A 16,350-nucleotide genomic window follows, 5' to 3' on the forward strand; every position below is an offset into this window, starting at 1 on the left:
AGTATTAGCTCTGTGACAAACTCTATTGTTGAGGATGACAGTTGAGGAAGTTTTTTTTTTCGTTAGAACAAAGGCAATAGGAATTTAAAATCTCAAAATCTGTCTTCAAGATCTCAGACAGCTTAGCACGTGTTCGGCGCGCATTCGTTTGATGCTGCTTCAATAGAATATTGATGGGGTGGATCACAAGGTTACCTATACACATAAGACGTCATATTATCGATGCTGAACTGAGCCAATCGAGCACACACGAGGAGATGGTCACGTAAGGTGCGATGAATCGAATAAAATAGGGACTGCATTTCAAGATTTCCATAAGAAGGAAAAGTACCTCCTCGGTACCTAGGTACTGTTTTTAAATAAAAAAAAAGTGTTCAAACTACTATATACAAACGTTCAATAAGTAACACCATTCATGAAGAATTTGGAATTGGAACAAGACATCTATTCAAATTGACCATGGATGATTGATTGAATATTCATATTCACACAACTTTTGCTGACACCGCAGCGTAGTTCAAGTGCCCTCTCAACTTACACCACGAATAGAGACAGATCTCACCCAACAGCATTACAACCGTTAACCCTTCGGTACGATTCCCCCGAGGCAACTCCCACGGTTTTGCATAAAACAGTTACGCAACCTCTGGCGTCTTTAGCTTGGCTCGCGTCATCTCCAACGTTGATCGCTGAAGACGAAACACGCAACAAAACAAAGAGTCGCAAGATCCAAAACCGGTCCAGCTGGCTCAATGTCAAGTTCACAGCCACAGCATCGGTTGTGGATGGATCTTCTACGCTGCAGTCACGCGTCGAAAAGTGTGATTCGGTGCGAATGAAAGCAAAAGTGCACAGTTGAGTGGAAAATGCCTTAGTTATGAACATGAAAGGAGCTCAATTTCGTCAAAGTGAATTTACTTAGAAATTAGTTGAATTTTCCGAGTATTTCCTAGAACAACTTCTTGAATATGAGAAAAAAATCCATGACAATTTCACTCAGTATAGGAGTATACTAATAGTAAAACCACTATCGAGAAGTTTTAAGGAAGTCCATTTTTGAGTTGGTCTGATCGACCGTGCAGACATCGGAAGGTGCCCCACTTCCGACTGTTGCACTCTCGCTTGGTTCATACGAAAGTAAAAGTGCTTTATCATCTCTCGAAGTCAGAGCATAAAGTTACAGTTGAACGGGAAACTAAGACATGAGCTCGTTTATGCATGCTTTATTGAGTAGCTTATCGACTAGGTGTTTTGAACACAGATTTGGTTAGACTAGTTACACTATCAAAATGGAGCATCTATTTCTTCTGGGACTTTGCGGCCAACAGCCGAAGAGCCCTCTCGATCAACTCCGGAATCGGTGGTGGAGTTGGGAGATGGTCACCCTGTGGCTGGAATCCGTTCTCGTCAGCAACATACTGCACGGCAAACTTGTTTCCCTCAAGATCGGTGTAGGCGAAGCGTCCTTGAGCGACCTGCGGAAATTGAAACTGCGTCGAAATTTCAAAACATAATTAACGCTAATCACTGCATTACCACTGCCTGGTCCTCGCCGATAGTCTTCGGTGCACCCTGTTCTTCGTGAAGAATCCCGTTGGAAGTTTCGTAAGCGTACTGGTAGGATCCATCCACGTTCACTTCTGCATCATGTCGTAGCACGGTGGCGTCCTTATCGGCAAGCACGGCGCAAGCCAAACCCACAATCAGCACACAGATGATCTGCAACAATAAGGTCTCAATTAATTAATCATCCTTAACAAAACACTGACACAAAAACTCACTTGCTTCATCTTTCCCAAAACAAACAATCCAATTCTTCTCAACAGCACTCGGATTTGCACGGATACACTTTTCGGATCGTGGAGTCCAGCCTATCTAATCGATGCTTTCCCAAGAACAGACTATTTATATCGAACGTTTCGGGCTTGTGTCACACTGACAAAGGTTAAACCGGATAGATGAAAAATGGCTTGAAAACAGCGGCAAGAAACCAAATCTTCTTCTATTTGGCCCTCGCAGTGATAAAACCACTTTGTTTTGGTGGCAAACCGGATAGAAGCCTGCATACAAAAGAGGGTGGATCATCGAGTTGAAACGGATGGAGCGCTTCTTCTTTTTCTTCTGTATGGAAGTTTGAATGTAGACGGTTTTGAGACTATAGTGGAGGAGTTATCCACCTAACCTATCGGACACACGTGCATAACTGACACACTTAAACAGAGACCCTGAGTTCGGTAAAAAAAATTACCGTCTTAGATCGGTAATGCTAAAAATTACAGATGATTCGGTATTTTCTCGCATTATTGCTGAAAACTGTAAATGAAATTACCGAATTTCGGTAATTTTATTTTAATTTACCGAATACGGTAAATATTTTTACCGGGCGGTCTGTAAATTAGCTTCATCACTGACTTCGGTGAAATATTTTACTGAAGTTTCGGTAAACAAAGCGTTCCGTTACTGAGTTCGGTAACGGTCTAGATAAACGTCAAATCCACCATATTGTTATTTTCGATCGACATTAAAAGCGTTCGTGCTTGTGAAAAATAAAAAAGGTGAAATTATGGAGGCTGTTATGCAACACCAGGATGAGTGAATCGTAGATATTTTTCGTAAATAATTAATTTTCGTTATCTAAATAAATACCGATTACAGATGGCCGATGTTGTTGCTTGTTTTTTTTTCTGTCGGTCCAAGTTCCATTCCCGTTAACGACGATCTTCTAATGCTTCCTTGTTTTCAGTGTAGCGCCGAATCTTTCCGACAAAAACTTAATGAAGACTGCACATTGAATTTTGGATACCAAAATTAATTAAGTGGAATTAAATGGAAGATAACCCTCTTTTTTACTGTTTTATTTAAGCATTCCGCTAACAACCCAATTTCATTACCTCAATATTGAAGCGAATTAAATTTGAGTCGGTGAACTTTTTTAAAAATTACAGATCTTTCGGTAATTTTCATTTTCCATATCGACTCCAAAATTACAATTCTCCGGTAAACTCAATTACAGATCAAGCTTGTTTTTTCGGTAAACGTTACCGATCGTTCGGTAAATTTGACAGCTAGTTTTTCTGATTCAGTTTACAGATTTTTCGGTAATGTTCTCGATTACCGAACACATTACCGACCGTTCAGCTGTTGAGAATTCGGTAAATGAATTACCGAAGTCGGTAATTTTTTCTAAGTGTGGATGTTTAGTACACAGTACTCACAATGAAAAAATGATGTAAGTTCGGTGCATCGAGATCTTGTTTACGTTTTATCCTTTACGTTAAGTGTAAATTGTAGCGGCGCGTAAACGTGATTGCCTCTCACCCTAAAAGGCCTGCGTTCAATCCCAGTCGGCGCCACCGGGATTTTCTGAGGCATAATATCTCTGATCACGCCTTCCTTCGGGAGGAAAGTAACTAAAGCCGTTGGTCCCCGGTTCATGAGTTGATGGGTCGATAGGGTAGGGTCCAGGTGTGGGAGCTGCCTTCGTAGCATTGGTACTCAGTACGAAAAATAAGATCGACGGAATATAAATCAATAAAAAAAATGTAAATTGTATCCTGATGAATGTGGGCGTTCAACTAGAATCCCAGTATAAATAAAGAGAGTAAAATTAGTGATTTTCATTGATTGATTGATTGATTTCTTTATTATAGAGACTTTCAGCCGTTGGCTGGTTCGTCTCTGGTGATTTTCATTTAATTCCAATACCTTATTTGCCTTATCCTTTGCAAAAACGCTTATGTCATCTACAATGTGCGGACTATTTCTAGATAGAGCTGGAATTAGGGCCTAACAGCTTTTGTAAACAATGACTTCTTTCGATGATTTATAGAAATTCAAGGCGGGCCCACGCAAACCAACATAACCATTGGATAGGGGAATATTTCCACTATCTGATGGCAGTGTTGGCAAAATCAGAAATCAATTGATATTTTCCGCTCTCATGCGCTCGCAATACCACGCGTGGTATTGGAACAAAATATCATGCTTGATATTGATTTTACAAGCTCCTTTGATATTGCGAGACTATTCAAACCTGCAAAAATCAAGCTGAGAGCTGACTCGACCGACTCGACACAAAAATGATTCCATTGCACATCGTTTTCTAGAAAAAGAAAGCATAGTTTGCTATCTCTTTTTAATCTTCACCGATGGCAGACGCAAAGGGACTGCTGCTAGCCGTTATTGGCGTTGACGAGAGCTTTGTAACTCTTTACTCCTATGAAGAAATCTCATGTGTAACTGTCAGTCTATGTGTGAAACATGGCGGACTTTTTCTTATTCTCTCACTCCAACGCAAAACCCCATAAGGAACTGTCAAAATGTGTGTGAAGAAACGTCACTTCGGGACTAGTGTCAAGGCGAATGGAAGTTTCGGTTGCATTCGGGTGTAAAGCAAACATCATTAAATGCAATCTCCCCACAGTCTGGTGAGATTTGCAGTTGGTGAGTTTTGTTAGCTTGATATTCTGAGCTGCGATATCACAGCTTGCAAAATCAAACGCAGTTGTCTGCTTGTTGATTTTTGTCTACGAAAATCAAGCGTGATATTGGGCGTTGGTGAAATTTGATTTTTTGATATTTTCCCAACACTGTCTGATGGTGATATTGATTTGCTCGGGCGAGCCTTGAGTTTCTAGAAATCATCGAGAGAAGTCATTGTTTACAAAAGCTGTTACGCCCTAATTCCAGCTCTATCTAGATTTCATCTACAATGAGCTGACTGATCTCGAGGCTCTCTGCAACATCCAATTTCCATGGTGTAGATACGGTTCTTAAAATCGTGATGTCCTCCGTCGTCAGTTGATGGTCCTCTGGGAAGATGTGTTCTGCAACCTTTGATGATCTTTGAAATCAAATGTTAGGCCTTTTCCTCTCGCTTGTCTTATTAACCTCCGATATATATTTTTTTTAAATCTAGTTACTAAATTTCTCTTGGTTCGTCCTATATAAACTTTGTTACAATCATTACAGCTTATTTTACATACACCTGCTTTACCTAAAACATTAACTTGACCATTGAAGAGACACCAGAGTAAGTGAAATCATTGATATTATTGATGTTTTATGCTCGATAGAACTGAAATGGATGATTACGACGAAGTAGCACTCTACCTTACATGCTTTTGTAAGCAAAGAGATAAATCACTGATTTCTCGCAGATAAAGTTTAATCTCGTACAGAAACTAGGGTGAGCCTGTAGTTCTTGCCTCACAATTATAGAATGCAAAAATGGTACAGGCATGGAAAGCGCTCAATTAATAACTTTAGAAGTGCATCTAGAACAAGTTGAGATAACACAATAAGCTTATATGCGATAAGTGGTAAGCTTGAAATGCGAAGAATAATAATAATAATAATAATAATAATAATAATAATAATAATAATAATAATAATAATAATAATAATAATAATAATAATAATAATAATAATAATAATAATAATAATAATAATAATAATAATAATAATAATAATAATAATAATAATAATAATAATAATAATAATAATAATAATAATAATAATAATAATAATAATAATAATAATAATAATAATAATAATAATAATAATAATAATAATAATAATAATAATAAAAAGAAGACGACGAACCAGTAGTAGAGGAACTTAGACAATTTATTTATTAAAAAATAAATAAACGATTTGCATACCGCTTTTATACGTCAATCTATAGCAGTGGATTAACTTTTCCGCTCCATTTCCCGTACCTAAAAATCTCGCTTCCACTCACTACACGGTGTATTTATTTTAATATCTTAAAACAAATTGGCATCCTAATACCCTTACTATTGGAAAGAAGCGACTTTTCCCGTCATTTTGACCTTAATTTTTTTTCATGAAAACAGGGCATTATTACTTGCCGTTACCGTTATCGTTTGATTCGTTATTCGTTTGCCATTTTGTAATTTTGAGTTATGTTCGATTCCCTGCCACTGAACCTGTCGGTTTCTGCCTTTGAGCTTACGATTAATAATGTGTTAAGATAAAGTATGATTCATTTTTATGAGATAACAATAGGGTAGATGTACTAGCTATAGCTATACGTTCCTGTTATAGTGTGTTACAATTCTGGCCTAAGGAATTTCTTTACGATAGATGGGAAGTGTAACTTCATTTGTGACTTCTGAATGTTTGGCTCCCGTTTGACAGTTCACACTAGCACCCAATTAACCATTTGTCTGTACCTCTAACATGAAGCTTAGTTCATTGCAAAAATTCTTCAAATCGGGTGTTAAATAAAATTCTAAATATGTCTCAACTAAGTGGCAGGTATATCAAGAAGACTTTAGCATGCAAAATTTCTGAGAGAAAAAACCTTTTAAATGAATAATCAAGATTGCAAAAAATTGCCTGGGGTCATATTGACCTCAAGATACAGACAAAGGGTTAACAAACATATGTTAAATTATGGTTCAGCCTAGCATCGAAATAAACTTAATAAACAAATAAAATAAAATTGAAAATTAAGATAGTGCCATTTAGAGGACCACTAGGCCCAAAAACCTGCTCACTAACCCTGTAGGTGCACCACTATTCCTTGAAAACCTATCATATACCAAATGGTAGAGGAATCATTCCTCTACTTAATTCAGTTCTTAGTGTCCAAGATAAATCTTTTATTCGCAAGAAATCGGCGATGACAAGGGAATCAGGATTCTGTAAAGGAAGGTCTAAGGTGGCCTCAGATAGTCTAGTCCAGTTGTGCTAGGGTTGGCAATACCGGACGCTTATATCTAAAACCGGTTTTCCGGTATTGAAAAACCTAATATCGGTAAAGCCGGTAAAACCGGTATTATTAGGTACTATAAAAAAAAACTGCATGGTTATAATAAAATGTGTTTAATGGTAAATGATTCAGTTAGAAATGCGCTCATCAAAGCTAGGCTTGTTCCTTTAAGCAAAATTTAAGAATTCAAAGAGCATTAATCGTATTATTTTCCACACGAGAACGGATCTTACTGACGAAGTAAGTAGGACGTACAATACAAAGGGTATAGTAAATCATCTTCATATATTTGCCTTTCAAACCCTCAGCATCGTAGTAGGCAAACTCTTGTTTAATAACTTTTTTCAAACTGTTTGCCGACGTTGACGCTGAGTTCTGGAAGCTGCAAACTTTGACTGTTGCAACCGTCTTCAAATTTTTCCTTCACGGTCAAACCATCGTTCTCTACATCAGCTGCATCATCCAGTCGATTCAGCTCCTCTCTTCGCTCGGCTTATGCATGTTTTCCGTTGTCTTCCAAATCAATCAAACGACGAAGAATTTCAAGCGAATGATTTATCAAAGTAGACCGCGATGTCTTGAAGAATACTCTAAACTAGAGAAAGTCTAGTATAAGAGAGCAGCGGAACCAAAACAAACTGTCTTGGCAACCTATGCCTAGGTGAATTCTAGCAACACTGCCAATGCAATCAAGATAGGTGCTGCTCGATTAGCTCTGGCTTTGACAGTTCGTTTGGCTCAAAACCAGCCATGCCGCTCCTCTCTTATACTAAACGCTCTCTACTACAAAGTCATTTGTCATTGTATTTAAATTATATATGGCTTTTGTTTTTGTTTTGTTTTTAATATTACAAGCATTCATTTATTTAAATTTCAGTCGCTATGGTAAACATTTAAAAAAATAATGAAAAAATAATAAAAAATAAAAGATACCGACAATACCGGTTTTTTTATCGTAACCGGTATTTTGGTATTGTAAAATAGCATGGTAAAACCGGTAAAACCGATTAATCAACCCTAAGCAAGGTTGCAAAGACTCATTTCAGCTAAAATAATGTTTTTCGGAATAATAAAACCAAAAGATGGTATGATGGCATGTTTTACTTGTAACTTACAAGAAGAGGTTACAAAGTATGCGTTGGAAACATAAAACCTGTAAATTTTGCTTTCTATGAGTCACAATCAGCGATTTGCTGATCGCTGAGTGAGTGAGTGAGTGAGTGAGTGAGTGAGTTTGTGAAATAAACAGGTTTAATATGTCAAACACATTCTTTGCAACCTCTTCTTGTATCCTACCAATTCAAAATTTGATCATGGCATCTAATTATTTCATAATTTAGAAAAACATTGTTTTAGCTGAAATGAGTCTTTGCAACCTTGACCCTAAGTGGTGCTCAGCTGAAGGCATATGTTAGGCCCATTGCTAGTGTAATATTTTAATTTATTGGGTTTCTACCCAGACACGGGATGTGATACTCGTATATTGATAGACCGTTCTTGGTTGACGGTTAGAACGATTGTCCATTTGGATAATTCAAAATACAATATTACCATCTGAAGTGGAAACATTCTCTCTTGCTTTATGTAAACGATCACCAATCAGCGATCGACATTTAAAATGAGATAGTGTGGTGAACGGAGAGAAAAGTGTGTGTAATGGAGAAGTCGTTAATAGCTGCTTGGTAACAAATCCTTGGTAACAGTGAAATGTGAACATTATCCTTATGGGACAGAAAGTGGAATCGCTGACACGTGTTTTCGATCATCGAACCGCTTTATGCAGTTTGTTAGCTTGGGAAATATTGGAAGCAAGGTTCCACGAGTGTGGTCATCAAACTAATGGTTCTTGGAAATAAGGATAGCAAACATGGTTCTAGAATTGGATGACATGTAAGATTCACATGTCACACTAGTTTCTACGCAAAGTGCGGCACACACCAGCACACAGCTAAAGGGTCGAATTCAAAGAGTTTCTTTTGAGTGCCTTTACACAACATTCATTGCATCAATACGAACATATTTTTTTTAGATATTTAAACATATGTTATTTTCAAGAATCATGAAAAATATTTTTGCTATAAAACTGCAAGTTTTCTGAGCTCTAAATTAAGTTAATATGTTGGAGTTCAAGATCTCGAAGGATTTTCTAAGTCTCATTAAGACTTAAGAAGCTTTCCGAGTTACCGAATCATGCAAATTCTACAAAGGCTGCTATGCTGAATGCCATTAAGCTGAATGGGTAACAAGGTTTATTTATATTTGTTGTTTTCGGAGCCAACAAACAGAAGGCATCTACCACAGCAGCGATAGGGTTGGTACCGCTGTAAAGAAACTGTAATCGTTACAAGTTGCAAGAGACAAGGTAGCATAATTGTGCTGAATTAACATGATGCAATAGCAGCACCGGTGGTGTAGTTGTAAGCGTGATTACCTTTCACCCCAGCAGGCCTGGGTTTTCAATCCAAGTCGGCGCCGCCGGGATGTTCTGAGGCATAACATCTCTAATCACGCCTTCCTTTGGAAGGGAAGCAAAGCCGTTTGTCCCAGGTTCATGAGTTGATGGGTCGATTTGAATTAACTAGTGCAGTGGTGAAAATTGTACGTGCAACCTTCACCCCCTAGCAGCAGCAGCTAGTGTGCGCTAGGGACATTTAACGTTAAGGACCTCTTTTGTTTTGGACCTGCAAAAGATCATCCATCAGCACACGGCCGGCACGCGAAATTGGAAACGTTTTCCGAGCCTAATTGTCAAGGACCAAATACCATTCTCTGGCGAAACGAAGACCATGATCGCCAAGGAGTTTTCTTTTCTTGGCTTGACCGAGGTGGTCTTGCCACGGTCGGCCGATCGTGCCAACCAAGGCATCACCCGCTGGCCCATCATCCCGACCGCGCAGTAGGACAGGAGTCGCTGTGTCGGCCATCCCGATTCACAATCAACGACAGCAGCAGTATGTACCGGTACAAGTGAACGTGGCTACACGACACACATTACACGAAATTATTAGCTCAGCACAACACGCACACGATACAGTAAGCGACGAATAAACGCATTTAAAGAGTAGTGAAAGTTCTTCGTTTTTGTATCGTGAAACCGTGTGATTAACCGATAGCTAGCCGATCCTGTGTATTCCGGAGCTTACTCTTGTCGCCTGAGCAGATGTTTGATCTCCGAGTAGGTAGTTGGTGAGTGCTGAGTTCTTACATCAGTGATAAAGGTCGAATTTTGGAAGGTGAAAGATTGTAGCAAAACATTACATTAGTAACCATGAGCTTGTGAAAAAAAACTTAGGATTGATTAAAACATCTTGGGATCTGCCTTGAACTTGGATGAACTTACAGGATAAAATATAATTTAAAGTTTATTCCTCTTCCTATGGAAGTTTGAAAAGTATTTTTGAGGAATTCCAATGTGACTTAAAAGTAATTATGAAAATAAATTCAAATACTTTGTAAGGTTCACTAGGCTGTCGACAGAAGCAAACCACTCTCAATGTGTGTCACGCGATCGTCTGTGTATTCGGCAGCAACCATTGTGTGGTCCTCCTCATTGTTCTTCATCAGCAGTTCTTTCGGTCGATTCGTCGTCGACTTTGGAAAGCAAACGTTTCGTGATGAGTGTCTGAGTGCTGACCATGTTTTGCGTCCATTGCTGCAATGGAAGCGCTCTGCCTCTCGTTGGTAATTATAACTGATGTAAGAACTCAGCACTCACCAACCACCTACTCGGAGATCAAACATACAGCACCCGGTCGACTCAGGCGACAAGAGCAAGCTCCGGAACACCCAGGGTCGGCTAGCTACCGGGTAATCAGAGGGTTTCGCGATACAAAAACGAAGAACTTTCACTTTTCTTTAAACGCATTTATTCACCACTTTCTGTATTATGTGCGTGTTGTTCTGTGTTCATAATTTCGTGTAATATGTGTCGTGTAGCCTAATCGCGGTGTTTACTGTATCGGTACATACCGCTGCTGCCGTTGATGGTGAATCGGGATGGCCGACACAGTGACTCCTGTCCTACTGTGCGGCCGAAACTCTCGCCAGATTGGCAAAGCGAGCGGATGACGGGCCAGCGGGCGTTGCTGTACGGTGGGATGGCAGGCGTCGTCCTTCGTTGCCGACCGTGGCAAGGCCACCTTGGTCAAGCCGAGAAGGGAAAACTCCTTTACGATTATGACCTACGTTTGGCCAGATAATATTGTTTGGTCCTTGACAATTAGGCTCGGAAACTGTTTCCAATTTCACGAGCCGGCCGTGTGCTGACGGATGACCTTTTTAAGGTCCAATATAAAAAAGAGGTCCTATCGGACGAATACGTAATTAATTTACGGTTTTTGGTGCAGGGTATTTAGTTACCTGAACGTTAGCTTGCCCTAGCGCACCTAGCTGCTGCTAGGGGGGGGGGGGGGTTCCTGGTTCACGTTCTAAAACACCAACCACTGCACTTAGCTAATTAAATTGCGTCTTAGCACACGGACGCCTGATATTAAAAGAGCCCGATTTTGGGCAATGGCCGTTCTTCTCCCCAATTTTCTTTCATCCCGTCATCCTAGTTTTCTATGGTTGTTTGTAGTTCTATTGTGGACATAACGTAACGGCACAACATTTTCACAGCGGTACAGAACCCTATCACTTCTGTGGTATACTGCTGTTCTTGCACAAGAAACGTGAAGGTTCTGAATATATAACATAAATGTCAAAACCCTTTGAATTTGTGACCAGCGGCTCCCACTCTGAAAGAGGAGGCTTATTGGTTAGCGGAAGTATTTATTGTGTTGTATATTTTGACTATAGTTTTAAGATATAGTGAATAAGAATCCTCGGCTCCGTACAGCTGATTCGATTGAGCCTTATCAAATAAATTAATTTAAAAAAAAAAAACTTTGTAAGCAAAGTTTAAGGTTTGGATAGTTTAATGATAGTTATAAGTATAGTAATTCTGAAGTTGATTCCAAGGGAATCGTGAGGAAATGTCCTGAAGAATTTCGAAGAATCTCTGAGATAAACTCAAAGAGAATTCAGAAGATAATTCATAAAAATATTCAAAACTCCACAAAACCAAGTATATTTTGATAATGATTTTAAGAAATCACGGCATTAAATTCAAAATAATTGTAATTAGACTTCCAAAGGAAACAGCATCTGAAGTTGATCTGACTTCAATTGAATTTTAGGGGGAATGTAATATTTCCGACAGCAGTAAGGAGAAGTCAATTAGCGGTAGTTTTGAGATGAATTCCATTGAAGTTCAAACGTACAACATCTGAGGATAGTGTCATGGGAATTTGATGAGTACTTAATAAAATTAAAAATATTTCGATTGGAATTTTGGCAAAATTCGAAATTTTCAAACAAATTTAGAAAATTTGAGAGAATTTCTGGAAAATTTAGAGGGAATCCTTAAAATTATTCTAAGTATGGAAAAGAAAAAAGTACTGATGAGAATTACAAGGAAATACTGACAAAAATTCCAAGGCCGCACAAACTCTCTTTGCAGGCTGCATGTACCTGGGGTTTGATTAGTAAAGGCATGGTATTATATAGCCGGAAGCTAACTGTGGAAGTGAACGCAAGAACACTTATTTGAGAGCCGGAAAAACGCTCGCTACAGAAGCGTCAAAGCCTTGAAGCAGAACCTGGACAGTGATCGAAACAAAAATATGGGAAATCTATATATTGCGTCGTGATAACGATTGAGGTTAAGAATGCATTCAATAGTATGAGTTGGGAGATGAATCAGTCCACGGCTGAAAGTCCCGATAGTAAATAAAACTAACTTACTTCGCGCTGGAAATCCATTGCCAATTTTTTGTAAAGATTGAGGATACCTGACTACTTACGCCTGCAGAATTAATTACAGAAGTCGGTACTAGTCTACAAGACAGACATTGGAAGGAGATCGATTAGGGCCACTTCAGGTTTGTCACAAAGCTTCATCCTCGGTCAATGCTCTGGAACGAGATGTACATCGGAGTTCTGACGCTTAAGCTGTCCAAAGATGTTGAGATCGTTGACTTTGCAAATGGCGCCGTCTCAAAGGTAATAGGAGAGACTCGAGAAAAAGTTGGAATGCTCGTTTTTCATAAGCTTTTAAGAAAATCAACAATATTAAACAAGGACATTTTCTGTTATTCAAATTGTTTAACAATTTTTGGGTTCTTTTTTTTTTTTGAAGATCAGAGCTTTGTCTCAGACGTCATTTTGATTAAAAGTGACATTTTGGTGCTGCGATTTATAGAAAAATGTCGAATACAAGAATTTTGAAAAAGAAAAATGCAAGGTTAAAAATGGCCGAATTTTAGCACAAATGTGAATGATGGCCCATAACTAACAATTATGCAAAGTTTCAAGCAGATCAAAGATCGTCGAGTCAACATAAAATCGAGATTTTTTTTGAACGCTGCCATTTTTATATTTTTGTGAATTTTGGGAAAATTCTATGTAAGATTTGAGATATTTTAATAAAGAACTCGAAACACTAATTTTTATTTTCCCCGATGTTTCAGTGCTGACAACGCTGTCCTGCAAGCGACGAAAATATCACCTGCACCTGTCTGATTGCAAAGCTGCCAACAGCAGAAAAAAATTATATTTTGGGCTGAACATTTTCGAAAATAAAGCTGAAATGTTGCATGTATTCTAATGTTCTAAAAAAAAAAATTAAAAAAAAAAATCATACTATTAGAGATTTTGACTTAATCAACGATTTGAGAAAAATGTCATGGTTTTTTAAAATAGCTGTCCATGGTCAAATAGTGAAGCAATCTACTGACGGTTTTAAACTAAAATTATATTACGGTAAAAAAGATACAAGAATATTATGCCCCCATTTTACTCTACAGAAGTGTTTGTTACGGTTTGTAACCACTCTTCCATTATTCTGTGAATCCAACGCCTTTCATGCAATAATTACAAATTTTCTGATCCTTACAGTGAACCAACCCGAAGCGCATATATTTCAAATGATAACAAAAAAGAATACATGAAAAGAACAGTCGCCATCGTAGACAACAACCCCTACCGATATATTTTGCATAAATTTCACGTTTCATAATGTGCGTCTTACTAGTCACCAGACACTGACGGAACAAACCTTTATAGCAACAAATAGTGGATTTTCTTCCTCTGCCATGGTATCATATCAATAGAGCATCATATTCACATTATGATGAATGAACTGCTCTTCTGTGTGCCGCAGGTACATCAAGATGAAATTCCGAAAGAGGTATTGACAAATCGGTACCATTCGGTTGACAGTCACTTTTTCAATCGTAACTAACTGATCTTTATGTTGCTTCTTCCATTTGCTTCAAGAAAGGAGGTGCAAATATTCACAGCGGCAATGACATCCATGGCATGGCTCATTTGCGGATCATATCCTCAAGCAAGACATTAGCCGGAGGTTGTCACATATTCAGCATGTGAGCAGCGCACGTAGGTAAGCGCCATCTTGAGTGGAACCGGGTGATGTGGTCGTATGATTTTGATGGAGTTACTTACCTTGGTATTAACATTTTTATTGGACACAGATTTATGGTTATGCTTTTATTGTCGGAATCAATCAGCATGTATGTGTGCTTTTGGGCTAGGGAACCGATACGATGTTTCCAACGGCTGTGGATCTGTTCTGTGATTCGTTCTGTAGGAAGCTATGATAACTAGACAAAGAGGTGTTGAATAACCATTTTCTGGCTGAGCTTCAAGTATTAATTGCCTCGAGTGGTGATCATAAATTGGGGAAGAAGAAGATAGTTGAAAACTGTTACTTAATTATGATATTATTCTGAACTTAGAAGATTTATAAAGATCTCTTGTGGACCAAAGGGCATTAAACATTTTGGAGAAGACTACTGATGTAGTAGAAACTCGATACAAAACGGGTATCAGGTTCTGAGTAGCCCACAAATAATCTTTTGAAGTTTGTATGGGAAATCCAAACTTCTTATGAATTGCCTTCTACCGAAAACATCATATCAAGAAGACTGGCAACTTTTCCAGACTCCAAGCGACACAAACCTTTCTTCTGAGGATGTAATCTTTGCTATCAAATTCGTTCTAAGCATTTACCTTTGAGCGGCAGATTAGGCGATTGTACCTGTCTCATAGCGTTCGTAAGAGAAAATGGAAGAGTTGCCAATCTTCTTGATTTGTTGTCTTCTACCCTTTTTCTATTTTGCTCTGAAATGGATTAGCCATTCATGAAGGAAATTTTCACAGCTACAACTTTGCTGAAGATAGCTTTTTATTCAAACGACAAATGAAACTGTTTGCGCCACTAAGTATAAATTCAAATTCAGATTTGGGAAACTCTTTTGTCGGCAACATAATCGAGCAGCTGAAAACAGCCAAACAAAGAGCCCATTCGTCATGTTCTTGTGCCGAAGGTCGGCTCTTCTGCCAAAATATAGTAGTCTCGGGAGATTATAAAACTCCAGTTGTCTTCATACAAATAAGCCATTCGTCTTAAGTTATCCGTGCTTTAACCGTCCTAATTATAAGTAAACGTACCTGAAAACTGACCAAAGATAAGTGTTCTGAATCCCGTGTTCCGTCGAATAAAACCTTCTTCAACAGTGTGATTAGGCGGTGTTTCCCGTTACTGTGTCCGAGCAAAGAAACAGTGGAAGAGTCCGGTTTATTCGTATCCGTGTGCCGAATAGTAATCGTCCTCACCTGACCAGATTCACGGCACCACTGGTTCAACAGACGCTTGAATATGCGTCAACAGAAACCGTTATTAATTATTTAGCAGATTGGTAATTTTATGACATAATCAAGCTGCACTGTGGTCAACCCTGTATTGTGCAGTGTGACATAATAGGCATGAGTTTTGTGTTCTATTTCACGTGCTCGATTGTGCATGATCATACGACATTCGCGTCTGGATTCATTGATAACATTTATTTCTTACATTTAATTGAAAAGTGGTTTTAAGCAAAGTTGTAGCTGACAGCATAGCTTAACTTTTTTATTTGCAGCAATAAAAATATAATATTTTCTGCAAAGCTTTAGCTCAACTAATTTCAAGCAACTTTGATAAAAAACCAAGTTCATATTTTGTGCCAATCAAGAGTTATTAACAATTCAGTTCAGCTTCGAACCTGTTTGGATACGGTTGTGTATAAGTTTATTTCTGTTTTGTGCGTACGTTCGCTGATTTTGCCAGATTAGCGCTGGCACTCTGCCTCCCGGACGGTTATACGTGTGTGATTGGTGGTTTTCTCGCTTTCCGAGAAGTTTTGGAATCGAAAAAGAAAACGTGATGCATCATGTTTGCAGGCATCAGAATAAGTGTCGCTATCTGCGTTGTTTGTTTTTTCTTCGCTTGTGCTCCCGGTACAGAAATTTGTGGCGTCGCGTGTGATAGTTTTTGATTTCAGTTTGTTTACGCGTTGTATGATTTTGTGAGCGGTCGCTTCGTGTTCGCGACATGGAGCAATCGACTACATTCGACCAGAGGATTGATCCCCGTAGGGCGGGTCTATGATCGGAGCTACTACACCAAGCGTGACATAGCTGCTTGCAAGGGATTCAGTTGGACTGATTTGGTGAGATTGTTCCATTTTTCTACTTTTGTCTATTTAAACTTAATTTCTATGAATGCGTAT

The 16,350-nt window shown here is 38.6% G+C and overlaps 1 protein-coding gene across 1 annotated transcript; it reads right to left on the reverse strand.

The window, feature by feature from the left end:
- Positions 1–1,088: 1,088 nt before the first annotated feature.
- LOC135700873 (endocuticle structural glycoprotein SgAbd-3-like) lies at positions 1,089–2,099 on the reverse strand. Its single transcript, XM_065221530.1, has 3 exons — positions 1,782–2,099; positions 1,537–1,719; positions 1,089–1,475 (listed from the first exon to the last, which is right to left on the reverse strand). The coding sequence occupies exons 1-3, from the start codon at positions 1,788–1,790 to the stop codon at positions 1,299–1,301; spliced, it is 369 nt and encodes a 122-aa protein (XP_065077602.1). The 5' UTR covers positions 1,791–2,099; the 3' UTR covers positions 1,089–1,298.
- Between the last annotated feature and the right edge of the window lie 14,251 nt (positions 2,100–16,350).

Source organism: Ochlerotatus camptorhynchus, unplaced genomic scaffold, assembly GCF_037179485.1.
Source record: "Ochlerotatus camptorhynchus isolate MF236.1 unplaced genomic scaffold, CSIRO-AGI_Acam_v1.1 ptg000144l, whole genome shotgun sequence".
In the NCBI taxonomy this organism is placed as follows: domain Eukaryota; kingdom Metazoa; phylum Arthropoda; class Insecta; order Diptera; family Culicidae; genus Ochlerotatus; species Ochlerotatus camptorhynchus.